At 48.3% G+C, this 27,922-nt stretch overlaps 2 protein-coding genes across 4 annotated transcripts; both read left to right on the top strand.

The window, feature by feature from the left end:
- The first annotated feature begins 90 nt into the window (after positions 1 to 90).
- On the top strand, positions 91 to 14,203 carry Tbc1d10b (TBC1 domain family member 10B). The gene is made up of 9 exons (XM_045131572.1): positions 91 to 1,022; positions 7,853 to 7,952; positions 8,378 to 8,485; positions 8,582 to 8,688; positions 11,503 to 11,617; positions 11,742 to 11,807; positions 11,955 to 12,144; positions 12,489 to 12,643; positions 12,735 to 14,203. Exons 1-9 carry the CDS (start codon positions 91 to 93, stop codon positions 13,386 to 13,388), a joined length of 2,427 nt encoding a protein of 808 aa, XP_044987507.1. The 3' UTR covers positions 13,389 to 14,203.
- Positions 14,204 to 23,896: 9,693 nt separating this feature from the next.
- Positions 23,897 to 27,471, top strand: Cd2bp2 (CD2 cytoplasmic tail binding protein 2). Of its 3 annotated transcripts, none has more exons than XM_004671076.2 (7): positions 23,897 to 24,027; positions 24,463 to 24,572; positions 25,918 to 26,050; positions 26,173 to 26,330; positions 26,434 to 26,869; positions 26,953 to 27,059; positions 27,135 to 27,471. In XM_004671076.2, the coding sequence occupies exons 2-7, from the start codon at positions 24,495 to 24,497 to the stop codon at positions 27,243 to 27,245; spliced, it is 1,023 nt and encodes a 340-aa protein (XP_004671133.1). In that variant the 5' UTR covers positions 23,897 to 24,027; positions 24,463 to 24,494; the 3' UTR covers positions 27,246 to 27,471. The 3 variants fall into 3 exon arrangements, with proteins under 3 accessions (XP_004671133.1, XP_044987502.1, XP_044987500.1); XM_045131567.1 differs by having other exon boundaries at positions 24,009 to 24,027; positions 24,469 to 24,572; XM_045131565.1 differs by lacking the exon at positions 23,897 to 24,027 and adding an exon at positions 24,130 to 24,267.
- Positions 27,472 to 27,922: the final 451 nt, after the last annotated feature.

Below are 27,922 nucleotides of genomic sequence, written 5' to 3'. Positions count from 1 at the left end.
CTTCGCCCTCTACCCTTCCCGGGCGGGCTGCAAGGGGCGGCGCCTTCTGCGGCCTCCCCGGCGGGGGGATGTGAGGGGCGGCCCGCGACTATGGAGACGGGCCCAGCGCCCCTGGTGGCCCCGCCGCGCCGCCACGGCGCCCCCGCGGCTCCTTCGCCACCGCCCCGGGGTTCGCGAGCCGGGCCCGTCGTAGTGGTGGCTCCTGGACCTCCAGTGACTACGGCCACTTCGGCCCCCGTCACTCGGGTGGCCCCCGGGGAGGCGCAGCCCGCCTGGCTCCCGGAGCCGGCCCCGAGCTCGGCCACCGCGGCCACGGGCAGCACAGGGGGAGTGCACACTTTGGAGGCTTCACCTGATGCTCCGAAGACGCAGGCCCCCCCGGGCCCACAGACCCCCGTGCGGGCCGCGGCGGCGGCGGCGGCAGAAACCGAGACGGCGGGGGCTTCAGGGACAGAGCCTCTGAAAACGGAGGCGGCTCGAACCTCGCCAGTTCCAGGACCAGGGACTCCCACCGGGACCCCCACCAGAACCCCTTCCAGAACAGCACCTGGAGCCCTGACTGCCAAACCCCCGCTTGCCCCCAAGCCGGGAACCACAGTGGCTTCAGGAGTGACTGCGCGGGGTACCGCAGGACAGGTGATGATCAGTGGAAATGGAGCTGCTAGAGCAACATCAGCATCGACGGGGCAGGCTCTTGAGGACCCCTCAGGGCCTGTCACACGCCCTCCAGAGACATGTGAGGCTCCGGTAGCTGTGGTGACTGTGACCCCAGCTCCCGAGCCTGCTGAAAACTTTCAAGACCTGGGCTCCACCTCCAGCCTGGGACCTGGCATCTCTGGGCCTCGCGGGCAGGCCCCGGACACCCTGAGCTACTTGGACTCCGTGAGCCTTATGTCCGGGACCTTGGAGTCCTTGGCGGATGATGTGAGTTCCTTGGGTTCAGACTCGGAGATAAATGGTGTGGTCCTACGCAAGACGGACAAGTACGGTTTCCTTGGGGGCAGCCAGTACTCCGGCAGCCTGTGAGTATCCAGTGGACATCCCATGGAACTGCCTGGGGAAGTCCAGGATGGGGGAGGGTCAAATGACACACCTTGACCAGCCTCTGAGCCAAGGGGTCATTAGCTGCAGCCGTAGTGCCTAGACCTCAGAGCATCCCTGAGGTTAGTGGGTTAAAGTTTCCTACCAGAAGTGATGACATCTGGGTTCAAGCCTAGACCTTGCCCGCGGTGTGCATGTCCTTGAGCTAGTGGCATCCTCATTTCTGTGCCTCAGTTTCCTCTGAAGTGAAGGCTTGGATAAAGTCATATCCTCTAAAGAAAACCATCTCAGCTGCTTGATAGGAAAGTACAGCTAACAGGCCAGATATTCTGGAAGATTGGTGTGGGCAGAGGTTCTAGTGGAGACCTTTAGTCTCCGAAGAGCAGAGTCTGAGGATACAGGCACCTTCCGCGGTTAGGTGTGATGGAATGATGAGATGGGGAAATCTCTTTGATTAAGGGAGACCTTGAAGGTAGGGCTCTTGGAGAGCACTGTATTTTCACTAAAGGAAAGGGGGTGGGGAGGCCTCTTCCCCATTTCCTCATCTCCCCAGCCAGAGTCGCGCTGTCCTAGTTCCTTCCAGGGGCCTGACTCACTGGAGGTGGGGATGGGATTGCCCTGACTTCTTTCTTCCCTCTCTCTGGATTTTGCCTCTTGTTCCTGTGCTTCCTTCTTTAACCTGCTGGTTTCTGGGCCAGTCGCTCTGTAGCCAGGCCCTGTACTGCATACTACAGAGAAAGTAAAACCCTTTTCAGAGGTTCATATGTAGGGAGAGGAGCACGCCTAAAACAGTTGGTTTCAATATAGCAAGTTTAGCTCGGAGGGTTTTGTGAGCACCTGGAGTAGGGATATTTTGCCCAGTACGAGAATTCAGCTGAAGAGGATCTGATGAAGAATGACTGAGATTTAGTCATGATCCTTGTATTGGAGTGGCCGGTAGGTAGTTTGTAAGATGACAAATGCCAGAAACTATTTGAGCATGGTGGCTCAACCTTTAACACTGGAGGGTTGCCATGAGTTCAAGGCCAGCCTGAGCTACAGAGTTGAGTTCAAGGTCAGCCTGGGCTAGAGTGAGATCGTCCCTCAAACGAACAAGAAAAAAAGTCAGAAAACTTTAAAAAAAAAAATCACTTTAGGCCTGGAGAGATGGCTTAGTGGTTAAGGTACTTTCCTGCAAAGCCAAAGAACCCAGGTTAAATTCCCCAGGACCCACATAAGCCAGATGCACAGGGTGGCACATGCATCTGGAGTTTGTTTGTAGTGGCTGGAGGCCCTGGTATGCCCATTCTCTCTCCTCCTCTCTCTCAAATAAATAAAAAATCATTTCACTTCTTTATTAGAGAGAGAAAAAGAGGCAGATAGAAAGAGCACACCAGAGTCTTTAGCCACTGCAAATGATGCATGTGACACCTTGTGCTTCTGGCTTACGTGGGTCCTGGAGAATTGAATCTGGGTCCTTAGGCTTCTTAGGCAAGCACTTTACTGCTAAGCCATCTCTCCAGCCCAGAAAACATTTATTTTGGTTTTTCAACTTAGAGTCTTGCACTAGCCCATGTGCTAACCTGGATCTTAAACTCACAATCATCTTCCTACCTTGACTTCCTGAGTGTTGGGATTAAAGGCATGTGGCACCAGGCTCAGCCAGAAAACTCATTTATATATTTATTTGCAAACAGACAGAGATAAAGAGAATGGGTGCCCCAGGTCCTCCAGCCCCTACAAATGAACTCCAGACACATGCACCACCTTGTGCATCTGGCTTTATGTGAGTACTGGGGAATCACACCTGGGTCCTTAGGCTTCGCAGACAAGCACCTTAACTTCTGAGCCATTTCTCGACCCTCCCAGAAAACTTTTTTAAAATACGCATATTATGTACTGATTCATTTGAGAGAGAGAGAGAAAGCATGAATGGGTGTGCCAGGGCCTCCAGTTACTGCAAATGAACTCCAGACACATGCGCCACTTTGTGCATCTGGCTTTATGTGGGTACTAGGGAATCGAACCTGGGTCCTTAGGCCTTGCAGGCAAATTCCTTAACCACCAAGCCATCTCTCCATCCCTGTTTGTGTGTGTTTATATTTAACTAATTAATTTTTTTTTTTTTGAGGTAGGGTCTTACTTTAGCCCAGGCTGACCTGGAATTCACGACGTAATTTCAAGGTGGTCTTGAACTGACTGCGATCCTCCTACCTTTGCTTCCCAAGTGCTGGGATTGAAGCCATGTGCTACAACGCCCAGCCCAAGAAAACTTTTTTTTTTTTTTTTTCAAGGTAGGGTCGCACTCTAGCCCAGGCTTACCTGGAATTCACTGTGTAGTTGGTCTCAGGGTGGCCTTGAACTCACTGTGATCCTCCTTCCTCTGCCTCCCAAGTGCTGGAATTAAAGGCATGTGCCACCATGCCTGGCCAGAAAACTTTTATTTACTTATTTATTTATTTATTTTCGAGCAGAGAGAGAAGAGGGACAGAGAAGAAGACAGACAGAGAACGGGCATGCCAGGGCCTATAGCCACTGCAAACAAACTTCTGAAGCATGTGCCTCTTGTGCCATCTGCCTTCCGTGTGTCGTAGGGATTCGAACCAGGCTCCTTAGACTTCACAGGCAAACGTCTTAACTGCTAAGCCATCTCCCCAGCCCCAGTAAACTTTTTAAAAAATATATTTTTGGGCTGGGGAGATGGCTTAGTGGCTAAGTGCTTGCCTGTGAAGCCTAAGGACCCTGGTTCGAGGGTCAATTCCCCAGGACCCACGTTAGCCAGATGCACAAGGTTGCACACGTGTCTGGAGTTCATTTGCAGTGGCTGGAGGCCCTGGCGCGCCCATTCTCTCTCTCTCTCTGCCTTTCTCTCTGTGTCTGTCACTCTCAAATAAATAAATAAAAAATGAACAAAAAATTTAAATATATATATGTAAATATATATATTTTATTTATTAGAGTGTGTGCATGTATGGGTGTGCCAGGGCTCCACTACAAATGAACTCCAGATGCATGCACCACTTTGTGCATCTGGCTTTATGTGAGTACTGGGGAATGAAATCCAGGCCAGCAGGCTTTGCAAGCAAGTGCCTTTAACTGCAATGGCCCACAATTTAAGAAAACTGATTGAGCACCAGCATTCACAGCCTGATGTGGGAAAGGGAACTGATGTCTGACCCTATTCTCATGCACAAGGACCTACATCAGTTTGTAGATTAAGAAATAAAATTAGCACTTGGGGAGGCTAATTTGGTAGGAGGATTGCCTTGAGTTTGAGGCCACCCTAAGACTATATAGTGAATTATGGGTCAGCCTGGCCTAGAGCGAGACCCTACCTTGGGGGGGGGGGTGGGCCCAGGGGGAGAAAAAGAAGAAGAAAAAACAAAATTATGAGTAGTTGGGCTGGAGTGATGGCTTGGTGGGTAAGGTGCTTGACTGTGAAGCCTAAGGACCCAGTTTCAATTCTCCAGTACCCACATAACCAGATGAACAAGTTGGCACATGTATGGGTTTGTTTGCAGTGGCTAAAAGTGTTGGCATGCCCATTCTGTCTCTCTCCTCCTCTCTCAAATAAATAGACAAATAAAATATTGAAAATTACCTGGCTCTTTCTTCTGCACCAGACTGTCCTGGGGAACTTGGGTCAAATCCAGTTTCAGAGTCCTTGTGTTCTAGGCATTTTGTTGAGTGCCATTTCTCTGCTTTGTAATTGTTGTCCCTCTAAAATCTAGCATCCTGGCCAGGGGATATGGCTCAATGGGTAAAGGCTCTTGCTTACAAAGCCTACTGGCCTAGGTTCAGTTCCCCAGCTACTCATGTAAAGCTGGACAGGCATTTGATTGCAGTGGCAAGAGACCGTGGAGTCCCCCTACCCCCAACACACATGTACAAATAAGTAATTTTTCTTCTTTTTCAAGGTAGGGTTTCGCACTAGCTCAGACTGACCTGGAACTCTGTAGTTCCAAGTTGGTCTCAAACTTACCACATTCCTCCTACCTCTGCTTCCCAAGTGCTAGGATTAAATGCATGCACCACCATGCCTGGTTTAAATAATTTTTTAATTTTTTTGTTTATTTATTTGAGAGCGACAGTCAGAGAAAGAGAGAGAGAGAGAGAGAGAATGAGAATGGGTGCGCCAGGGCTTCCAACCACTGCAAACAAACTCCAGATGCGTTCGCCCCCTGTGCATCTGGCTAACATGGGTCCTGGGGAATCGAGCCTTGAACCAGGGTCCTTAGGCTTCACAGGCAAGTGCTTAACCGCTAAGCCATCTCTCCAGCCCAATTTTTTAAATTTATTTGCAAGCAGAGAGTATGAATGAAGGAATGGATGGGTGCACCAGGGCCTCTGACCATTGCAAATTAACTCCAAATTCATGCTGCACTTTGTGCTTTTGGCTTTACCTGGTACCAGATAATTGAACCTAGGTTGTTAGACTTTGCAGGCAAGTGCCTTAACCACTGAGGCATTTCTCCAGCCCATAAATAATTTTTTAAAAAATCTATCTTTCATGTGAGAGAAATCCACCTCTGATGGGCTGGAGAGATGGGTCAGTGGTTAAAGGCACATGCTTGCAACACTTGCTGGCCAGGTTCCATTCCCTAACACCCATGTAAAGCCCGATAAAAAAAGTGACATGTATATCTGATAGTCATTTTCAGCAGGAAGAGACTCATACACATGTGTAAATAAATATATACATTTTTAAAGGAAATCCAGTTTTTTGTTTTTGTTTGTTTTTATTTTTTCAAGTAGGTTCTTGCTGTAGCCCAGGCAGACCTGGAATTCACTGTGTCTTCTCAGGGTGGCCTCAACTCACAGTGATCCTCCCACCTCTTCTTTGTTGGGACTAAAGGCGTACAGCACCACGCCCGGCAGGAAATCCAATTCTGAGGCACAGTTATCTTGAAGACTTATTTTTATTTCTACAGAGTAAAGTCCAGGCTCTTCAGTCTGCATACAAACTGCTTATTGTCTAGCCTCTGGTCTAATTTCCCGCCACACATCTGCCGGGCACTCTGCACTGTGGTCTCTGAACTAGTTGTAGTTCATATTCAGGCCTGTCATACCTGCCAGGAATGCTTTTCTCCCCTTCTTTGCTTGCTAATTTCTGCTCCTCAGGGTGTTCTTCAGATACCCTTTTCTCCAGGAAGCCTTCCTTAATACCCACTTCCCTCACTCCAGCTACATGCTTCTTAGGTGCATCTTTTGCCATTACACCTCCATCATCCTATTGAACTTACTTCTCTTAAGCTGTTCTGTTCTTCAGGGCAGGAAGATATCCTCTCAGTCTTAGAGTTTGGATTTGACTTCTGATAGAAATTAATCGAGAGAGAATATCTTTGTTTAAGGTGCTTCTAGGACAAAAGAAACATTTGCTGGTCCCCATAACTGTAGGCGGTGACACCTCATTTAGCTGAGGAGACTCAGGTTATGTCTGTCACCTGTGAGATCCCCTAACTTCTGAGGGACACAACTGGGATTTGAGCTTAGGTATGTCTGATTTCTGAAGCCCAGATTCTTTCTCCCATCTCATTCTTCTGGTTCTGGCTTCTGCACATAAATAACCGTTTCAAGGCAGATGGGACATTTTGAATGTGGAACTCCTTTGAATGAGAATACCATCTGCATGCAAATCTGGGGAAACTTCAGGAAGGAGGAGGTAGAGGAAGTGCCAGATGGTCCAAGGGGATCTCACAGGGTGAAACTTAAGTTTTTTTTTTTTTCTTTTTTGAGGTAGTTTTTGGTCCAGGTTGACCTGGAATTCACTATGTATTCTCAGGGTGGCCTCAAACTCATGAAGATCCTCCTACCTCTACCTCTACCTGTGCTGGGATTAAAAGCGTGTGCCACCACACCCAATTCTCAAGTTGTTTTTAAGGAGACAGAGAGTAGATTATTCTGTATTTCTTTGATTGATGATAATTGCTATTACTTCCTGGGTCTCACAGACTCCTTCAGGTAGACATATGCTCTAACTTAAAATTGAGGAAATTGCCGGGCGTGGTGGCGCACGCCTTTAATTCCAGCACTCGGGAGGCAGAGGTAGGAGGATCGCCGTGAGTTCGAGGCCACCCTGAGACTACATAGTGAATTTCAGGTCAGCTTGAGCCAGAGTGAGACCCTACCTCGAAAAACCAAAAAAAAAAAAAAAAAAAAAATTGAGGAAATTGAGGCTTAGGAAAAGGAAGTGACTTTCCAAAGGTCACACAATAACTGGTAAAGCTAGGAACTGGATCCCTGTAGTGCAAATGTAGCTCATATTTATTTACCTTTCTTTTTTTTTTTTTTTTTAATTTTTTTTTTTGTTCATTATTTATTTATTTATTTGAGAGCGACAGACATAGAGAGAAAGACAGATAGAGGGAGAGAGAGAATGGGCGCGCCAGGGCTTCCAGCCTCTGCAAACGAACTCCAGACGCGTGCGCCCCCTTGTGCATCTGGCTAACGTGGGACCTGGGGAACTGAGCCTCGAACCGGGGGGGTTCTTAGGCTTCACAGGCAAGCGCTTAACCGCTAAGCCATCTCTCCAGCCCTATTTACCTTTCTTTATTGCACTGCTGAGAATCACTAACACATGATAGGCAAGCACAGTACTACTGAGCTACATCCCCAGCCAAAATGCATCCTTGGAATATTTTGTACTTCCCAAATTTGGATGTGTCAGAAGTGGGGTTTGAACATAACCTCTGTAGCAAATATACAATAAGGTCACTCACAAAATTTGCAGTTTCTTATTTGACCTTGGGAAAGAGGCTACCCAGTTCCCCCCAGCAATCCAGGCGTTGTACTGCTGCTACTGACCCCTTCCATACTCACTCCTATCCTGCAGAGAGAGCTCTATTCCTGTGGATGTGGCTCGGCAGCGGGAGCTCAAATGGCTGGAGATGTTCAATAACTGGGATAAGTGGCTGTCACGGCGTTTCCAGAAGGTTTGAGGGTTGTGTGGTGGGCTGGGCAAAGCACAAGGGTGGGGGAGGGACCTTGTCTCAGGGCATCCCCGGAACTGGTAATATCCACCTTCTCAACACATTGGGGCAGGCAGACAGGTGGTACTTAAGACCTGGGAGGAGGAGCTTTAAAGTGCCAGCGAGCCGGGTGTGGTGGCGCATGCCTTTAATCCCAGCACTCGGGAGGCAGAGGTAGGAGGATCGCCGTGAGTTCAAGGCCACCCTGAGACTACAGGGTTAATTCCAGGTCAGCCTGGACCAGAGTGAGACCCTACCTCGAAAAACCAAAATAAACAAATAAATAAAATAAAGTGCCAGAGAGGCCAGCTCTGGTAGAGCCGCATCAGGCTCATGGAAGAACTGTGTGAGCCTAGGGAAAGCCCCTGAAGGCTGCTACTCTGTCTTAGGTGAAGCTGCGCTGCCGGAAGGGGATCCCCTCCTCCCTCAGAGCCAAGGCCTGGCAATACCTGTCTAATAGCAAGGAATTCCTGGAGCAGAACCCTGGCAAGTTTGAGGTGCGTACAGCTCTGGGCTGTGGGGACATGTGGCCCATCTTTGCAAGGGAAGACAGTTCTTCCAGATCCTGAGAAATCCTTGCTGTTCCACTGCAGGAGCTGGAACGGGCCCCTGGGGACCCTAAGTGGCTGGATGTGATTGAGAAGGACCTGCACCGTCAGTTCCCTTTCCATGAGATGTTTGCTGCTCGAGGGGGCCATGGGTAAGGTGGCCTGAATATGTGGGTTAGTCAGCAGACATTTGTTGAAAGTTCAATGTAGATACAGGACTGGGAAAGCAGTTCTTGCCCTCCAGGACTTGCAGAAGAGTACACCTTAATGGATTGACTACCAAGTAATGTTAAAGGCAATGTCTTGAGAGGTAGGATTCACTCTGAGTGTACATGTGGGCACATCAGGGATTTTCTGAGATTGCATTTGTACCTGCCTTTGGATAGGCAGGAGGCAGGACAGCATCGGTTTTTTATTGTGTGTGTGTTGCTGTTTGTTTTTCAAGGTAGGGTAGTCTCAGGCTCTCCTTGAACTCAGCCTCCTGAGTGCTGAGATTAAAGGCATGTTCCACCATGCCTGGTAGATGGTCAGTTTTTGTTTGCATGTTTTTGTTTTGTTCAAGGTAGAGTCTCTCTCTAGCCTAGGCTGACCTGGAATTCAATTCACTATTTAGTCTCAGGGTGGTCTTGAACTCACAGAGATCCTCCTACCTCTGCCTCCAGAATGCTGGGATTAAAGGCATGCACCACTGGCTATAATGCCCATAAGCCTGCCCCCAGCAATACACTGCCTCTAAGAGGCATTAATTCCCAAATCACCATCAGCTGGGAACCTAGCATTCAGAACAACAAGTTTATGGGAGACACCTGAAACAAACCACCACAGCTGCTGGTAAGCCATCTCTCTAGCCTATAACTTTTTATTTTTCGGTTTTTCAAGGTAGGGTCTCACTCTAGCTCAGGCTGTCCTGGAATTCATTCTGTTCTCAGGGTGGTCTTGAATTTACAACAGTCTTTCTACTTCTGCCTCCCAAGTGCTGGGATTAAAGGCATGTGCTACCATGCCTGGCACTTTTTTTTTTTTTTTTTTTTTATGGCAATGTCTTGTATAGCTTAGGCTGGCCTTGAACTTCAGGCAGTCCTCCTGTCTCTATCTACTGGATGCTGATAATAAAGGTGTGAGCCACTATGCATCGCTTATTAGTGACTTGATAAAAAGCTTTTTAGGGAGCTGTAGGTAAAGACCTGCCTATAGGATTGGTGGGGAGGGGGAAGGACATAGAAGACAGTAGGTCTGTACTCTAGAGTTTTGCTGACCAGGTAAGGAAAAAAAAATGTTCTTGGAGAGGAGCCTGGGGTTAAGGGACATTTTAAAAATAAGATAAATTGGCAGGGCTGGAAATGTAGCACAGTTGGTAGAGTGCATGCCTAGTATGCACTGAAAAAAAAAACTTATTTTTAGTGTGCTGTGATGGGAATGATTTGTAAAGAGAAATGTTGATGAGGCAGTATTGATGGTAAGTTGTGAATTGATAGCCCTTGGGTGAGGGGAGATGGGATCCTGAAACTGTCAGGCCAGGATCACAGAGTTCACCCATAGCAACAGGGCAAAAGGCAAAGGCTCAGGCAGGCAGCAAAGTAAATAAATATAGTGTGAGAGTTTGTAGAAGTTCTATGTATTTTTATTTGTTTGATATGGATTTGTTTTGCATATTAAATACAATAACTAGCGTATCAATTTTGTTACTTCACTGGTGCTTTTGCAAAGTGAAGGAAGAAAATATTAACTACATGGGGTGGGGATGTAGAGCTTACTTGGTAGAGTGCCTAGCATGCACATAAAGCTCTGGTTCCGTCTCCCACAACTCAGAAAAGTGGGTGTGGTGGCACATGCCTGTAGTCCCAGCATTCAGGAGGTAGAGATGGAAGCAATACAAGTTGAAGGTTATTCTTGGCTGCATTGTGAGGTCAGCCTGGGCTACACCAGACCTTGTTTCAAAACAAAAGCTGAAGTAATAGTATAGTAGCCAATAAGACACATGGTCATATTAGAATGACTGGATTTTGGGCAGAGGTAAAAGCAGTGTCACTGAAGGTAGGAAGAGGGTCTGGGAGATTGCTACATATTTTTGGGCAAGAAATGGAGGTCAGAGCTGGAAGTGGTTGTGGAGGTGGAGCGAGAACAGAATAGTGTTCAGGAAACCATGTTAATCAGATTTGGTGACTAGCCTTGGGGAGCTAGGAAGGCTGGTTTGTTTTTTCTGATGTGATCCTAGATAGAGGCCCAAAGTGATGGCCCACGCCTTTAATTCCAGCACATAGAAGGCTGAGGTAGGAACCATCTCTGAGTTCAAGGCCAGCCTGGGCTACAGAATGTGTTTTAGGCCAGATCAGCTAGGGCTAAAGGGCATGCCTTTAATCCCAGCACCCAGGAGGCAGAGGTAGGAGGATCACTGTGAGTTCGAGTCCATCCTGAGACTACTTAGTGAATTCTAGGTCAGCCTGGGCTAGAGTGAAACCCTATCTCAAAAAAACAAAACAAGAACAACCCAGATGTGATGGAGCTCTAGCAAAGGAAGGAGGAGTCTAGGGCAAAGATTTTGTTCTTTTGGATGCAGAGATGAGAGACAAGTCTGAGGCCCAGCTGGCTTCCAGGCATTCATGCAGAGTCAGGGCCCACTGGGCATGTTAGGAGAGCTAATGAAATCCAGTGAGACAGATGAAGCAGGTCCTGCTCTGGGGTAAGAAAAACATGCTGGAGCAAATGACCTTGAATGTTCCTGGGGTGGTGACAGATGATGAAGGGAGAGCATAGCCTGAGCTGGGGAATGAGTGGGGAGCGTATGGCATGGGTAGCCAAGGGTGGAAAGCTGGTGCCTAGATACTGTACTTCTCATTGATCTCTGGCAGGCAGATGAAGAAGTGTGGTGGGAAAGCTCTGAGGCAACCTGGAACTGGATGTAGGAGAATTCTGGACTGGGGTTGTGGGGAGTATTTGATGATTACCATCTTCTGCACTCCCCATAGGCAACAAGACCTGTATCGAATCCTGAAGGCCTACACTATCTACCGGCCTGACGAGGGCTACTGTCAGGCCCAGGCCCCAGTGGCTGCAGTGCTGCTCATGCACATGCCTGCTGAGGTCAGCATCCATGGTTCTGGTCAGGGCGGGGGTGAGAGGATCTTGGCCTATAGCGGCTATGGGGAGCGGTCTGCTCCCTGCTTCTCAGGCACCATCCCTCCCTCCTTGTTCTTGCCCTTCTCAGCAAGCCTTTTGGTGCCTGGTTCAGATCTGTGACAAGTACCTCCCAGGTTACTACAGTGCAGGGCTGGTGAGTGTTTGCCTACTGGGTGCACTGGGACTACAAAAGGTTCTTACCCACCTCCCACCCTTCTGTCCCTCTTCCTGTTAGGGTTGACTGTACTTGAGGGGTCTGCATAAAGCCAAGCCCCCTTCTCACGGCTCTTCCCATCTCCAGGAGGCCATTCAACTGGATGGAGAGATATTTTTTGCGCTCTTGCGCCGGATCTGTCCACTGGCACATCGGCATCTGCGGCGGCAGCGCATTGACCCTGTGCTCTACATGACAGAATGGTTCATGTGCATCTTTGCCCGAACCCTGCCCTGGGCGTCAGTGCTGCGTGTCTGGGACATGTTTTTCTGTGAAGGTATTTAAATGGCCTTCTAGGCTGTGAGGGGGCTGGGATTTCCATGGTGGCTTGGAGTCCTTTCACATTTCTGGAGCTGTGGACAAAGGGTATTGTTGGGCCAAGGCTTCTCAATAAGCCTACAGGCTGGAAAAGCAGTTCTGGTCTTGGTTCAGCTACCAAACTAGAGTCTGCTGTCCCTCCAAGCAACCTCAAACCCAGAGCAACTCATGCCTCTCTTGGTGTCTCAGTTTCTTCACTTGCAAGATTGACAACAAACAGACAGGGACTCTGAGTCTTTCCTAAATGGGAAAGGTCACAGTCTTGGGTTCAATCCCCTATGTAGTATTCATCTTGTCTTGTAGGTGTTAAGATCATCTTCCGGGTGGCCCTGGTTTTGCTGCGGCACGCATTGGGCTCCGTGGAGAAGCTGCGCTCCTGTCAAGGCATGTATGAGACCATGGAACAGCTGCGCAACCTGCCACAGCAGTGCATGCAGGAGGATTTCCTGGTACACGAGGTAGGCCTTGGGCCTGAGCACATGCAATCCCCAACCTGCGTTAGCTCACTCCCAGACACATCTTCATTTTGGTTCCATGTCCTCTCTATAGGTAACCAGCCTCCCAGTGACAGAAGCACTGATTGAGAGGGAGAATGCAGCCCAGCTGAAGAAGTGGCGGGAAACTCGGGGAGAGCTGCAGTATCGACCCTCACGGCGACTGCATGGCTCCCGTGCCATCCATGAGGAGCGCAGGCGGCAGCAACCACCTCTGGGCCCTTCCTCCAGCCTCCTGAGCCTTCCTGGCCTTAAGAGCAGGGGCTCCCGGGCTGCTGGAGGGGCTCCTTCTCCACCCCCTTCTGCCCGCAGGGCTAGTGCTGGGCCTGTCCCTGGGGCTGTGGTCACTGCTGAGGGACTGCACCCATCCCTGCCCTCACCCACTGGCAACAGTACTCCCCTGGGCTCCAGCAAGGAGATGCGGCGGCAGGAGAAGGAGCGGCAGAAACAGGAGAAGGAACAGGAGAAGGAGCGGCAGAAACAGGAGAAGGAGCAGGAGAAGGAGCGGCAGAAACAGGAGAAGGAACGACAGAGGCAGGAGAAGGAGCGGCAGAAGTGGGAAAAAGAGCAAGAGAAAGAGCAGCAGAAGCAGGAGAAGAAGGGTCAAGGCCGAAAGCTTTCCCTGCGTCGAAAAGCAGATGGGCCCCCAGTGCCCCAGGATGGGGACAGGCCATCAGCAACGGAGGCCCGGCAGGATGCTTACTTTTGACCTCTGTCTCGGGCTGGATGGCATGGCCCCCTTTTCCTCAGCCAAGAGGAGGCCTGGCAAGGATGCTTCCTCAGCCCCCTGGGCAGGCTGCCTTTCTTCAGAAAGTGGCTGCTGATCCCCCCATGGCCAGGACAGCCTCAGTGCATGGGGCAGCTGCATTTCCTGAAGTAGCTGTGACCAAGTCTGGAGGCTCTTGCCTCCATTAGGCCCAGCTGGGATCTCTGTCATTTCCGCCAATTCCCTCTGGGGTACCCTCCCAGGTGCTGTCCTAATTGGCCTCTTGTCACCACAGGGTGATTCTTGGCGATGGCAGCAGTTGCAGATTCTTACACTCCAGTGGTTCTCATCACAATGTGGAGCTTGGTTCCTTCGCTGTCTGTCTTGGGCCCGCCTGTCACCCCACTGCCTTCTGGGGGCCAAGGCTCTTCTCCCTCTCCTGGACATCCTTGTGTTGTAATTATGTACAGAAGGTCAGGTTGGCCTGGGGTGGGATGCTCTGTCCTTTGGCTCTCTTTCACAGTGCTCTGCACTCCAGTTTCTTTAAGGGGACATGCACTGAAATAGGAAATGTTCTCCGCTTCGCTTTCCTCCTCCTCTCGTCCTGCTCTCCCTCCTTACCCACCTGCTTTGTATTCTCAGGCCTCACTAGGACCCACTTTTCATCTTGTCCCTTCTAGCCTTTAAGCCTCTCTCTGAGTAAGGGTCTTCCCTTGAGTCCAGGGGGTGGAGCCCAATGTTTACATTCTCTTCTGTCTCAGTCCCATCCCATGCAGTGCTTTGAGGAACCGGATTAAGAACCTACTGTTTTACCTGGATCTGTCTCCTGCCTTGTTATTTGATGAGGGGTTTGGGGTAAGGATGAGGGAGGGAGGAAGCCAAGAAAGAAATGTGGGTCTCCATGGATGTATTCTGCTGGTCTTGGCAATACCTCTAGGCCCTTGTTATTATCTCCGTCTTACCAACCGACACCGATCTAGCTACTGCCCCAGCTTTGCTTGCCTCTATTGTCACTTGGTCTGGAACCCTTGTTGATGCACAATTGGTGGCACCAAGATATCCTTTACAAAGCATGTGTGCAACTCCTGGAAGCTGGAGAGGGCACTGAGAGTGGCTGGAAAGCCATAGTCTCAGGGTGAGCTGGACTTTGGCCAGCTTCTTGGCATATGTGGTGATGCTAGGCTTCCAGGGTGGGAAGCTGTCTAGCTAAGCCACTTCTAGCTGACCCCCAGCTTGTGCATACCACCGAGTGCCTAGCTCTTCCTGGTTTCCTGTTCCCTGACTCTTCTAGCCCAGTCTTCAAGGTAATAAATGCATGGGGTTTGGTGGCCCTATGGTACAGTTCCATATGGTACTTCTCCAGTGTGGTTGAGTTCCATGAATATGGTCTGACTGGTGCTTAGGTAGAAGAGGCTTCCTCATAGGGTGAACAGCTGGTGTTTTTTTTTTTTTTTAAGATTTATTTATTTATTTATTAGAATGAGAATGGGCACACCAAGGCCTCTAGCCACTGCAAACAAACTCCAGACACATGTGCCAGGGACCCTCTTTTATTAAAAATTAAAAGACTTATTAGAGAGAGGCAGACAGAGAAAGAATGGGTGCACCAGGGCCTCTGGCCACTGCAAGTGAATTCTGTCCTATCTTGTGCATTCAGCTTTACATGGGTCCTGGGGAATTGAACTTGGACCTTTTGGCTTTGGTGGCACATTCCTTAATCACTAAGCTCCTCTCCAGCTCACTGGACCCCTTCTTTTTTTTCAATATATATCTTATTTTTATTTGACAGAGAAAGGAGGAGAGAGAGAGGGCATGCCAGGACCTCCAGCCACTGCAAACAAATTCCAGATGCGTGCACACCCTTGTGCATTTGGCTAGCATGGGTCCTGGGAAATTGAACCTGGTCCCTTTGGCTTTGTAGGCAAACGCCTTAACTGCTAAGTCATCTGGACCCCTTCTTTTTTTATATTTTGTTTGTTTATTTAAAAGCGATGGACAGACAGAGAAAGAGAAAGAGAGAAAGAGAATGGGCACGCCAGGGCCTCCAGCCACTGCAAACGAACTCCAGACACGTGTGCCCCCTTATACATCTGGCTAACGTGGGTCCTGGAGAATCGAGCCTAGAACCAGGGTCCTTAGTCTTCATAGGCAAGTGCTTAGCTGCTAAGCCATCTCTCCAGACCTTTTTTTTTTTTTTTTCAAGTTTTTATTAACAACTTCCATGATTATAAAAAATAACCCATGGTAATACCCTCTCTCCTCCCACTTTCCCCTCTCCCCTTAGAAAATCCATTCTCCATCATATCCCCTCCCCATCTCAATCAGTCTGTATGGACCCCTTTAACAAGATGCATTCTCAGTGTGGGGCCAATGTTCTGTGCCCATGTAAAAGAGCATGGACTTCTGATAGGATTTCATGGTGATCTAGTGAGAGGTAATCCTGGAAAGGTTGGGAGACTGCCCTCTTTCAGCTCTAGCAGTCACACTTGGGACATATTGGCTCAGGGGATTCAGGTTCTGAATGACCCTGGTAGCTACATGTCTAAACCCCATTCTACAGGGGGCGTCTCTCTCACTTCTCAGCCCCACTGCTTGGGCTACATTTCTCCACCTTGGCAGTTTACTGAGGGTAAGGTGGGCTGCTTTCTGCAGCTTGTAGTTCAAGTGACGTACTGTTGGCCTTTTTTTCTTTTTGGTTTTAAGGTAGGGTCTCTCTCTAGCCCAGGCTGACCTGGAATTCACTATGTAGTCTCAGGGTGGTCTTGAACTCATGGTGATCCTCCTACCTCTACCTCCCAAGTGCTGGGATTAAAGACATGTACTACCATGCCTGACCTTTTTCTTTTTTTCGTTCTTTATTTTTATTTTTGATTGGGGGGGGGGGAGAGAAAGGCAGATAGAAAGGGCACACCAGGGCCTTAAGCCACAGTAAATGAACTCCTGATGCACGTGCCACCTTGTACATCTGGCTTACGTGGATCCTGGAGAATCGAACTTGGGTCCCTTGGCTTTGCAGGCAAATGCCTTAACTGCTAAGCCATCTCTCCAGTACTTTATTTTTACTTTTGATTTGAGAGAGGAGATAGAAATGCAGATATGTAGATAGAGTAGAAAGAGAAGGAGAGAATGAAAAGGAACTTTGTTGTTTTTCAAGGTAGGGTCTCTCTCAAGCCCAGGCTGACCTAGAATTTACTCTACTGTCAGGCTGGCCTCAAACTCACAGCAATCCTCCTACCTTGGACTCCCAAGTGCTGGGATTAAAGGTGTGTGCCACTATGCCTGGCTTTTGTTTCCTTTCATTTCCTTCCTTCTTTTTTTTTCCCCCTGAGGTAGGGTCCACTCTGGATCAGGCTGACCTGGAATTCACTATGTAGTAAGGGTGGCTTTGACTCATGATGATCCTCCTACCTCTGCCTCCCGAGTGTGGGATTAAAGGTGTGCACCACCACACCTGGCTCTTTATTTTTATATTTTATTTGTAAGGATGTAGAAAGAGAGAGAATGGGCACACAAGGATCTTTTGCCACTGCAGACAAGCTCCAGATGCATGTGTCACTTTGTACCTCTGGCTTTATGTGATTACTGGGGAATTGAACACAGGCCACTGGGCTTTGCAAGCAAGCACCTTAAACACAGACAACCCTCCAACTGCTTCTGTCCTTTTCTAGACCTGAGAGCAATGCACAAGGGGCTTCTGGCCTGGTATTGGGGAGGTGCCATAGGGGGAAGGGCAAATAACTTCCCCTGGGCCCAAAAGAATGCTAAGTTAGGAAAGTGTCCTGAGTGTCCATTGTCAGAGGAAGATGGAGAAGATATAGGCTTCACCTTTTGGAGTAGAAGGGACCTGACAATTGGACCATAGGATGGGAGAGCAACACTCTCTCTCTCTCTCTCTCTCTCTCTCTCTCTCTCTCTCTCTCTCTCTCTCTGTGTGTGTGTGTGTGTGTATTTTTTTAATTAGGGTCTCATGTATGTCAGGCTGGCTCTGGGTCTTGTGGCAAATCTGCTTCAAGTACTGGGATTACAGGTGTGCACTACTATTGGCTTGGAAGGCAGGACTTCTTTTGGTTTTTCAAGATAGGGTCTCACTCTTTCTCAGGCTGACCCAGAATTTACTATGTAGTTTCAGGGTGTCCTCAAACTCACAGCGATCCTCCTTCCTCTGCCTCCACGGGCTGGGATTAAAGGTGTGTGCCACCATGCCTGGCTGGAAGGCAAGATTTCTATAAATATTTATTTACTTGAGAGAGAATGGGCACACCAGTGTCTCTAGCCACTGCAAGCAAACTCCAGATACATGTGCCACCTTGCGTATCTGGCTTACATGGGTACTGGGGAATAACCTGGGTCCTTAGGCTTTGCAGGCAAGCACCTTAACCACTAAGCTATCTCTCCAGCCCAGAAGGCAGGATTTCTAGAGATGGTGTTTGGCACAGAACACTTGGACTTAAAACCTTGCATGTGAAGGAAAACTACTGAAGTGAGAATCCGCAGGCCCTGCTTAGGCTTGGCCCCTCTATCCTGATCCTGGGTGTCCCTTTAAACAGACTGTCTCCATATTTTCACCAGAGCCTCCAATCTGCATGAGGGAATCCAAAACACTTCCTGCTGTACTTCCAGTGTGTCCAGCCTTTTAAAAAATTTAAAAAAATATTTTCATTTCCAAACAGAGATACAGAGAATGGGTATGCCAGACCTCTAGCAGGTGCAAATGAACTCCAGATGTATGTGCTGCCTTGTGCATCTGGCTTTACGTCGATACTAGGGAATCAAACCAAGGTCATTAGGCTTTGCAGGCAAGCACCTAAACTATTGAGCCATCTTGCCAGCACTTTAAAAAAGTATTTATTCATCAGGTGTGGTGGTGCATGCCTTTAATCCCAGCACTTGGGAGGCAGAGGTAGAAGGATTGCCATGAGTTCGAGGCCACCCTGAGACTACATAGTGAATTCCAGGTCAGCCTGAGGTAGAATGAGACCCTACCTTGAAAAAAGAAAAGGTTTTATTTGCAAGTATAGAGAATGGGTGTGCCAGGGCTTCCAGCTGCTGCAAATGGACTCCAGATGCATGTGCCACCATGCATCTAGATTATGTGAGCACTGAGGAACCAAACCCAGGTTGTTAGGCTTTGCAGGTAAGCACCATCTCTCCAGCCCCTAGTTTTAAATTTTTTTTATTTAAGAAAGAAAGAGAATGGGTGCGCCAGGGCCTCCAGCCACTGCAAACAAACTCCAGATGCATGTGCCACTTTGTTCATCTGGCTTATTTGGGTCCTGGGGAATTGAACCTGGATCCTTTGGGTTTGTAGGCAAGTGCCTTAATCGCTAAACCATCTCTCTGACCCCAGCTTCTAATTTTATTTATTTAAAAAATATTTTATTTATTTGAGAGAAAGAGAAAGGGTGTACCATGGCCTCCAGTCACTGCAGCTAAACTCCAGATGCATGCACCATCTTGTACATCTAGCTTATGTGTGTCCTCGGGATCAAATCTTGGTCCTTTTGCTTTGCAGGCAAGCACCTTAACTGCTAAACCATCTTTCCAGCCCCAGCCCCTAATATTTAAATTTTATTTGCACATGGGTGTGTGTTTGTATGTGCACACATGCACTCCTGTGTCAGGTCTCTTGCTGCTACAAACTCACTCCAAGTGCACAGGTCACTTTGCTTCTGGCTTTACATGACTGCAGGCCAGAAGGCTTTGCAAACAAGCACCTTTAGCCACTGAGTGGTCTGTGTCCAACCTTCCACATTACAAGAGGGTTGTCATCTCCAAACTTCACATCAGAGAACCAGGCAATCAAGTTACCCCGGCCCCATCAAAAAAGTAACAAAATTACATAGCAAAATATAATTCCCCCTTACTACTTCTGGATATTGAGACAGTTAATGTGTTCTCAGGCTGGACAGAAATCTCAGTGGTTAAGGCATTTGCCTGCAAAGCCTGATGACCTGGATTTAGTTCCCCAGTACCCATGTAAAGTCAGATACACAAAATGTCCACATGCATCTGGAGTTCATTTGCAGCAGCAAGAGGTCTTGGCAAGCTCATGCTGGGTCTCTTCTTGCAAAAATAAATAAAGTTTGTTCAAAAAAAGCTTTTCCAACTCACAAGTTACAAAGAAATTCACTATCTTTTTCTTTTCTTTTTCTTTCTTTCTTTTTGTTTTTTTTTTTTTTTTTTTTTTTGAGGTAGAGTCTCACTCTAGCTCTGGCTGACCTGGAATTCACTATGTAGTTGCAGGTTGGCCTTGAACTCACAGCGACCCTCCCAAGTACTGGAACTAAAGGCATGTACCACCATGCCTAGCCAGATCATTTTATTTATTTTTTAAGTATATATTTTAATTTTTTAAATTTTTATTTATTTATTTGAAAGTGACACAAAGAGAAGGAGGCAGATGGAGAGAGAGAGAATGGGCACACCAGGGCCTCCAGCCACTGCAAAGGAACTCCAGATGTGTGCGCCCCCTTATGCATCTGGCTAACGTGGGTCCTGGGGAAACGAGCCTCGAACCAGGGTTGTTAGGCTTCACAGGAAAGTGCTTAACTTCTAAGCCATCTCTCCAGACCTATTTATTTATTTTTAAATTTTAGTTTTGTTTTTTGAATTAAGGTCTCACTCTAGCACAGGCTGACCTGGAGTTCACTATGTAGTCTCAGGGTGGCCTTGAACTCAAGGTGACTTGACTACCACTGCCTCCCAAGTGCTGGGATTAAAGGTGTGTGCCACTATGCCCAGCTTAAATATTTTATTTGTATTTGTTTATTTGAGACAGAGAGAGAGAGAAAATGAGAGAATGGTTGCACCAGGGTCTCTAGCCTCTGCAAACAAACTCCATATGCATGCACCACTTTGCATGTGGCTTATTGTGGGTCCTAGAGAATTGAACTGTGGTCCTTTGGCTTTGCAGGCAAACATTTTAACCACTAAGCCATCACTTCAGCCCTCAGCCAGATCATTTTAAACAGCACATAGGACTAACCATAAAATAATTATCTTTTGTTGATTTTCATATTTCTTTTTTCTTAGTTTAAAAAAATATATTTATTTATTTGAGAGAAAGAGGCAAATAGAAAGAAAGAGAGAATGGGTACACCAGGGCCTTTGGCCACTGTAAATGAACTCCAAATCCATACACCCCTTGTGCATCTGGTTTACATGGGTCCTGGGGAACCGAACCAGGGTCCTTAGGCTTTGCAGGGAAATGGCTTAACTGCTAAGCCATTTCACCAGCCCAATTTTCATCTTTCTTTCCCCTTTCTTTCTCTTTCTCTCGCTGTCTCTTTCTTTCTTTCTTTCTTTCTTCCTTTTTGAGTTTTTTTGAGGTAGTCTTACTCTAGCTCAGGCTGACCTGGAAATCACTATATAGTCTCAGGGTAGCCTTGAACTCATAGCGATCTTCCTACCTCTGCCTCCCTAGTGGTGGGATTAAAGACGTGCACCACCATGTCCAGCTTTTTTTTTTTTTTTTTTTTTTTAACACTTGGAAGACATAAGAAATATGAAAATCGAAGTCAGGTTTGTTTTTTTTTTTTTTTTTCGAAAAACCGATTTAAAAGAAAAGTAATGGCTGGAGATTGCTCAGTCATTAAAGGTGGTTACTTGCTAAACTTGCAGGCCTGATAAAAAAAGAAAAGAAAAGAAAAGAAAAGAAAAGAAAAGAAAAGAAAAGAAAAGAAAAGGGCTGGAGAGATGACTTAGCAGTTAAGCACTTGCCTGTGAAGCCTAAGGACCCCGGTTTGAGGCTCAATTCCCCAGGACCCACGTTAGCCAGATGCACAAGGGGGATATGCTTCTGGAGTTTGTTTGCAGTGGCTAGTGGCCCTGGTGTGCCTATTCTCTCTCTCTGTCTGTCTAATAAATAAGTAAAATATAAAATATTTTTCAAAATCAAGGGAGGGACCCCAGCGTGGTAGCACATGCCTTTAATCTCAGCACTCAGAGGCAAAGGTAGGAGGATTGCCATGAGTTTGAGACCATCCTGAGACTACATAGTTAATTCCAAGCTAGGCTGGGCTAAAGTGAGATCCTACCTTGAAAAACAACAAAAATCAAGGGAGGGCTGGAGGGATGGCTAAGTAGTTAAGGTGCTTGCCTGCAAAGTCTAACAACCTGTGTTTGATTCCCCAGTAACCACATGAGGCCAGATACATAATGTGACATAATCATTTGGAGTTCATTAGCAGTGGCTAAAGGCCCTGGTATGCCCATTCTTTCTCTCCCTCTGTTTGCAAATAAATAGAAATATATAAAAAAAAAATCAAGGGAATGGGGAAATGGCTCAATGGATAAAGCATTTGTTCAGGCCTGAATACTGAGTTTAATCCTCAGACAACACGTTAAAAAAATCTTTTTTAAAAAGCCACAGTGGGTTTCTATAATCTCTACATGCTGACAGTCAGATGAAAGGTTGAGACAGAATTTTCTTGAGTAAAGCAACAGCAAGAAGTGAAACTGCCTCAAAGGAGGTAGAAGGTGAGGACAAACTCTAGAATGTTCTGAACTCCACATGCCCTTCATGGCACATAAGCATGCACACATATACACAGTTCTTTTAAATATATTTTAATAAATGGGCTGGAGTGATAGCTTAGTGGTTAAGGCGCTTGCTTGTGAAGCCAACAGACCCAGGTTCAATTCCCCAGTACCCACGTAAGCAAGATGCACAAGGTAGGGCATGCATATGGAGTTCTTTTGCAGCAGCTGAAGGCCCAGGTACACCCATTCTCTCCTCTTTCCCATAAATAAAATAGGGCTGGAGAGATGGCTTAGCAGTTAAAGCAGTTGCCTGCAAAGCCAAAGGACCTCAGTTTGATTCCCCAGCACTCACGTAAACCAGATGCACAAGATGGCACGTGTCTGGAGTTCGTTTGCAGTGACTGGAGGCTCTGGCGCAGCCATATTCTCTCTCTCTCTCTCTCTCTGTCTCTTTCTATCTCTCAAATGAATAAATAAAAGTTTAAAAAGTATCTTTTAAGCCGGGCATAGTGGTACACGCCTTTAATACCAGCACTTGTGAGGCAGAGGTAGGTGGATTGGCGTGAATTTGAGGCCACCCTGAGACTACATAGTGAGTTCAAGGTCAGCCTGGACTAGGGTGAGACCCTACTTTGAAAAAAACAAACAAAAGTATATTTTAATATTTATTTGTTAAAGAGAGGCAGAGAGAATGGGCACACCAGGGCCTGTAGCCACTGCAAATGAACTTCAGACACATGTGCCACTTTATGCATCTGACTCACATCTGACTGGGGAATTGAACATGGGTCCTTACGCTATGCAGGTGAGTGTCTTGACTGCTAACCATCTTTCCAACCCCTCAAAGTTCTTTATTTACATTCCCCTAACCCTCAGAAGCTTGCCTTTCCTTGACTTGGTCCCTGTGTAATCTTTTTTTTTTCAAGGTAGGGTCTTGCTGTAGTCCAGGCTCCTGGTGTAATCTTGTGTCTCTTATTTTTCTAGCTTGTACATTATAACTGTGCTGCCTCTCACTGATGATTGAGAATAAAACGAGGAATGTCTTCTAAATCTCTAAAGCACTATGATTAGCAGAAACTGACTTATTTTTAACTATGTCAAGGTGTGTATGTACAGATAAAATTGGGTTGAGTCTCAGGATTTTTATCTAGCCCTAGAAATTAGCACCCTCAAGTCCTGATAGCCAATAAGGAAGTCAAAATGGTGGTCTATTTTACCTGGCTCTAGAAACTGCCATCCTTGAGATGGACAGTGGCTGGTAGACCAGCAGATACTTGCTGAGGGTTCTGGTGCTATGACTTCAGTTCTGTTCTTTTTTATTAGAGATGGAGAGAGGAAGCAGGAGAGAGTGAGAATGGCCTGCAAATGAACTCCAGACCCATGTGCCACCATGGGCATCTATCTGGCTTACTTGGGACCTGGAGAATTGAAACTGGGTCCTTAAGCTTCGCAGGCAAGCGCCCTTAACTGCTAAGCCATCTCTCCAGCTCAAAACTAGCTACACCTGCTAGTCATGGTGGTTCACATCTTTACTCCCAGCTCTCAGGAGGTCTTGCAAATCGTATTTGAACATCCTACAGTGATGGGCTTGCACACATTCACATCAGATTGGACAGGACAGAAATTGTCACTTCAGTTGCCTGCACAGGTGCTGTGGAAGCCGGATACTCGTGCCAGAAGTCTAGCAGATTGTTAGCTTGCAAAGTGTAGACTGAGGGGCCCGGGCGGGATCGCTAAAGGCGGCTTTGGCGACCCCCACGACGGCGTAGGTCGGTGACGGTTTAGGGGCCTCAAACTACGGGGCTACAGGGTCTGCCCCATTGGCGACACGACGGCCGCGACGGGGCCTCCCCATCCTCCTGGATGTTTGAAGCTTATGATCTTGTGAAGGTTCACAGCTCCCCACGGTGGGACACGTGTGCCCGTACACCTTTACTAGTCGAGGCGGCCCCAGCCGAGCACGTCACTTCCGGCAGGGGAGCCTGCCTTCGCCTGCCCATACTTCCGCCCACTCTAGAAGTTAGTTCTCTGATCGGAGTGAAGCCAGTTCCGGTCTCTCCTGGCGCTTTCCGCAGACCTCTTCCGGGTGGTGGCGGCGATGCCCCGGATGTGGCCCTGGCGCAAGCATCTTTTCTTCTCCCGCCTGAGTCTGGGTTCCCCGGTGAGCGTGGGCTGACGGGACTGCGCGTACCTGGGCTCTGCTGCGTCTCTAATTTGTCCGCACGGTCCGGCATAACTGGGGTCACCACGTAGAATTGGGAGCACGGGGAGGAGCGGGGCGGCTAGGGGCCGGGTGCTGGGTCCGCTCGCGCTCCGAGAACACCCGGGGCGGGAGAACGAGTGTCAGCCCGCGGAGTCCCGTCGCTCCGGATCCCTACGAGGCTGACGACTGGAGGGAAGGGTAGGCGTGCCCGTCAGGTCCACTACGGGCGGGCATCCCTCGCGCATCCACACTGTGTCCCCAAGCCTCACTGCGTCCTGCCTGCCCCTCGCTTCACTGACGGGACATGGCATTTGTGAGGAAAAAGGTTTGTGGTTTCTGGGGCGCTCTGGAAGGCAGTCTCCTTAGTTCCCTTGTTCTGCTTCTTTTCCCGAGGCCCAGCTTAAGGAAACGCCCCTCTGCCAGTCATGCCAAAGAGGAAAGTGACCTTCCAAGGTGTAGCAGATGAGGATGATGAAGATGAAATCATTGTCCCCAAGAAGAAGGTGAGGTAGCTAGATTCATGAACGAACTCTGCGCAACACTGAAGGGAAGAAGAGGTTGAAGAGCTAGGTGGGGGTAGGGAGTAGAAAGAAAAGGGTTAAATTGTTTTCAAAAGTTCACTTATTTATTTGCGTGCACGCACACGTTTATGTTTATGGGCGCCCAGGGCTCCTTGTCACTACAAACACAGACACTTAGCGATGTTTTATGTTCGGCTATTTGAGTGGCTTGCGGACTGAACCAGAGCCAGTGGCTTTGCAAACAAGTACCTTTTACCTCTGGCTTATTTTCCCAGCGGCAGCTATTTTATTTTATTTTTTGGTTTTATTTTTATTTTATTTACGTATTGGAGAGAGAAAGACACACAAAGAGAATGTGCAGGTCAGGGCCCTTAGCCACTGCAAACAAGCTCCAAATGCATGTGCCATCTTGTGCATCTGGCTTATGTGGGTTGTGGGGAATTGAACCTGGGTTCTTAGTCTTCACAGGCAAGTACCTTAGCCACTAAGCCATCCGTAGAAACGGATGGCCCCAGCTCCCCCCCCCCCCCGAGGTAGGGCCTTCCCTCTAGACCAGGCTGATCTGGAATTCAGTATGTAGTCTCAGGGTGGCCTCGAACTCGTGGTGACCCTCCTACCTCTGCCTCTCAAGTGCTGGGATTATTGACATGTGCCACCATGCCCAGCATTCTAGCTTTTTTTCCTTTTTTTGAAAGAGAATGGGCTGGCCAGAGCCTCCTGTTACTGAAAACAAACTGAATACTAGATGCATGTGCCACTTTATGCACCTGGCTTTATGAAGGCATTGGAGAATCAAACCTGGGCAGTCAGGCTTTGCAAGCAAGGGTCTTATTTTTTTTCATTTTTTTAAATTAACAACTTCCATAAGTATAAAAAATGTCCTGTGGTAATGCCCTCCCTTCCCCCAAGTGCCTTATTTTTAAATTTTCATTTTATTTTTTGAGGTAGGGTCTCACTGTAGCCCAGTCTGGCCTTGTACTCATGGCAGTGCTTCCACCCCAGCCTCCTGAGTGCTGGGGTTAAAGCCATGTGCCACCACTCCTGGTGCAAGTGCCTTTAATAGCTGAGCCATCTCTCCAGCTACCCTTTTTTATTTGAGGCAGAGTCTCTTGCCCAAGCTGGCCTTGGAACTCATGGGATCCTCCTACCTTGGCCTCCCAAATAATGGGATTAAAGGCCCAAGCCACAATCTAGTTTAGAAAGGATTAGTTTTTCCCAGTTCTCTGAGGAAGGGGCTTGTCAGGTTCCTAGGTTGGGTGCACATCCTGGAGTATTTTGGGAGCTAGCTGGTAATTCGATTTTCTCACTTCCTGGTTTCTTCTTACAGCTGGTGGATCCTTTGGCTGGGGCAGGGGGTCCTGGGAGTCGCTTCAAAGGCAAACACTCTTTAGATAGTGATGAGGAAGATGATGATGATGGATCCAGAAAATATGACATCCTCGCCTCGGAGGATGTAGAAGGTGAGCTGAGCTGTTCCCCAAGCATTGACTGTTGGAGGAACAAGTGGGGGGTGTAGAGGAGAGCAGGAGTACCTGCCACTGTTGGACATGCCTAGCATGGGGCATCCATGTCTTTGGTGCAGGTCAGGAAGCAGCCACTCTCCCTAGTGAGGGCGGTGTGCGGATCACACCCTTCAACCTGCAAGAAGAGATGGAAGAAGGCCACTTTGATGCTGATGGCAACTACTTCCTAAACCAGGACTCCAAGATCCGTGACAGCTGGCTAGACAACATTGATTGGGTATGGCTCGGGGGCTGGCAGGGCTGACACCTGGGAATGGCAGGTGCTGGGCCTGGGCTCTGGTGGGAGTTTATAGGAAATAATTTTCACCTTTTCCTTATAGGTGAAAATCAAGGAGCGGCCACCAGATAAGCACCAGGCCTCAGACTCAGAGGAGGAAGATAGTGTTGGCCAGACACCAATGAGTGCCCAAGCCCTCCTGGAGGGACTTTTGGAGCTACTGTTGCCCAGAGAGACAGTAGCTGGAGCACTTAGGCGTCTAGGGGCCCGAGGAGGAGGGAAAGGGGGCAGCAAGGGCACTGGGAGGCCCAGTTCTCCCCAGCGCCTGGACCGACTTTCTGGGTTGGCTGACCAAATGGTGGCTCGAGGCAACCTTGGTGTATACCAGGAAACAAGGGAACGATTGGCTATGCGGCTGAAGGGATTGGGATGCCGGACCCAGGGATCTCAGGACCCCACACCTCCACCCTCCTTGGACATGTTTGCTGAGGAAGTAACAGAGGGAGAACTGGAGACCCGGACCCCTACCCCGAGAGAAGGTAGGCTTGAAGGGCAAAGGAGGAGCATTTGTGGGCAGGAGACAGGGCCCTTGTCACTCAAATGGCTGTGCCTCTTATTTTAGGAACAGAGTCACCAGGAGATGGTCTGGTGGATGTGATGTGGGAATATAAGTGGGAGAACACTGGGGATGCTGAGCTTTATGGGCCCTTTACCAGTGCCCAGATGCAGGTAAGCCACTTTCTGCTCTCTTCTCCATCCACTACTATTGTCCACCTTCCTCATTGCTGCCCTCTCTTCTTGCAGACTTGGGTGAGTGAAGGCTACTTCCCAGATGGTGTTTATTGTCGGAAGCTGGACCCCCCTGGTGGTCAGTTCTACAATTCCAAACGCATTGATTTTGACCTCTACACGTGAGCCTGCTGAGGGCCCAATTTGGTAGCCCCTTTCCTGGACTCGGTGGAGGAGGCCCCAGCTGCCTCAAGCAGTGGAAATATTGGAGGCCACTTTGCAGTCAGTTTCCCTTTTCCAATAAAAGCCTTGAGTGTGTATCAGGACCTTGGCTGTGCTGAGGGCCAAAAACTACGGCCTCTCAATAGCATCTTTGGCCTTGTCTGGGTCCTCGAATGTTTTCTCCCATGAAGTTCTCCCTTGGGTGTTTTTCTGTGTACCTTGGACCATCTCAGTTTTGTTTACCATCCTTAATGGCATAGCTAGGGTCTGACAGTGTCTTGTGGCCTCCCTGCCCAGACTATTCACAATGTAGAATTCTCTTTCTCTTTTCTCCAGTCTCTTCTCTGCGGGGCCTTGTTTAGCTGGTCTTCAATCTTTGGCTTTTAGGATCTCAGATTCTCTGTCCTTGAAAACCTCAGGAGATAGAGACCTAGAAGTGAGGATTTTAGAATTGAAAGGACTGCATGAAATTGGGATCCTGTTGAGGGTGAGCAGGAAGTCACTTATACACTAGCTCCCCCACTTGCCCTCAAGTACTTTAGATAGAGCACAGAAGTGAGATGCTGGGCCAAGAGTATCCAGAGTCTTCTCTAATCTGCTTTCTCCTGTGTTCCTGTAGTCCTTAGGTGAAGTTTGGGCCA

This window comes from Jaculus jaculus, chromosome 12 (assembly GCF_020740685.1).
Source record: "Jaculus jaculus isolate mJacJac1 chromosome 12, mJacJac1.mat.Y.cur, whole genome shotgun sequence".
NCBI lineage: Eukaryota > Metazoa > Chordata > Mammalia > Rodentia > Dipodidae > Jaculus > Jaculus jaculus.
Note: the sequence above shows the minus strand (reverse complement) of the source record. Positions and strands in the feature narration are given on the sequence as shown.

Bases quoted from the DNA above. Each gene is read 5' to 3' on its own strand.
- Tbc1d10b (XM_045131572.1), top strand. From the start codon at position 91: ATGGAGACGGGCCCAGCGCCCCTGGTGGCCCCGCCGCGCCGCCACGGC. The intron at 1,023-7,852 runs GTGAGTATCCAG...CCTATCCTGCAG, and splicing joins AGCCAGTACTCCGGCAGCCT to AGAGAGCTCTATTCCTGTGG. The intron at 11,808-11,954 runs GTGAGTGTTTGC...TCCCATCTCCAG, and splicing joins GTTACTACAGTGCAGGGCTG to GAGGCCATTCAACTGGATGG.
- Cd2bp2 (XM_004671076.2), top strand. From the start codon at position 24,495: ATGCCAAAGAGGAAAGTGACCTTCCAAGGTGTAGCAGATGAGGATGAT. The intron at 24,573-25,917 runs GTGAGGTAGCTA...TTCTTCTTACAG, and splicing joins TCATTGTCCCCAAGAAGAAG to CTGGTGGATCCTTTGGCTGG. The intron at 26,870-26,952 runs GTAGGCTTGAAG...CTCTTATTTTAG, and splicing joins GACCCCTACCCCGAGAGAAG to GAACAGAGTCACCAGGAGAT.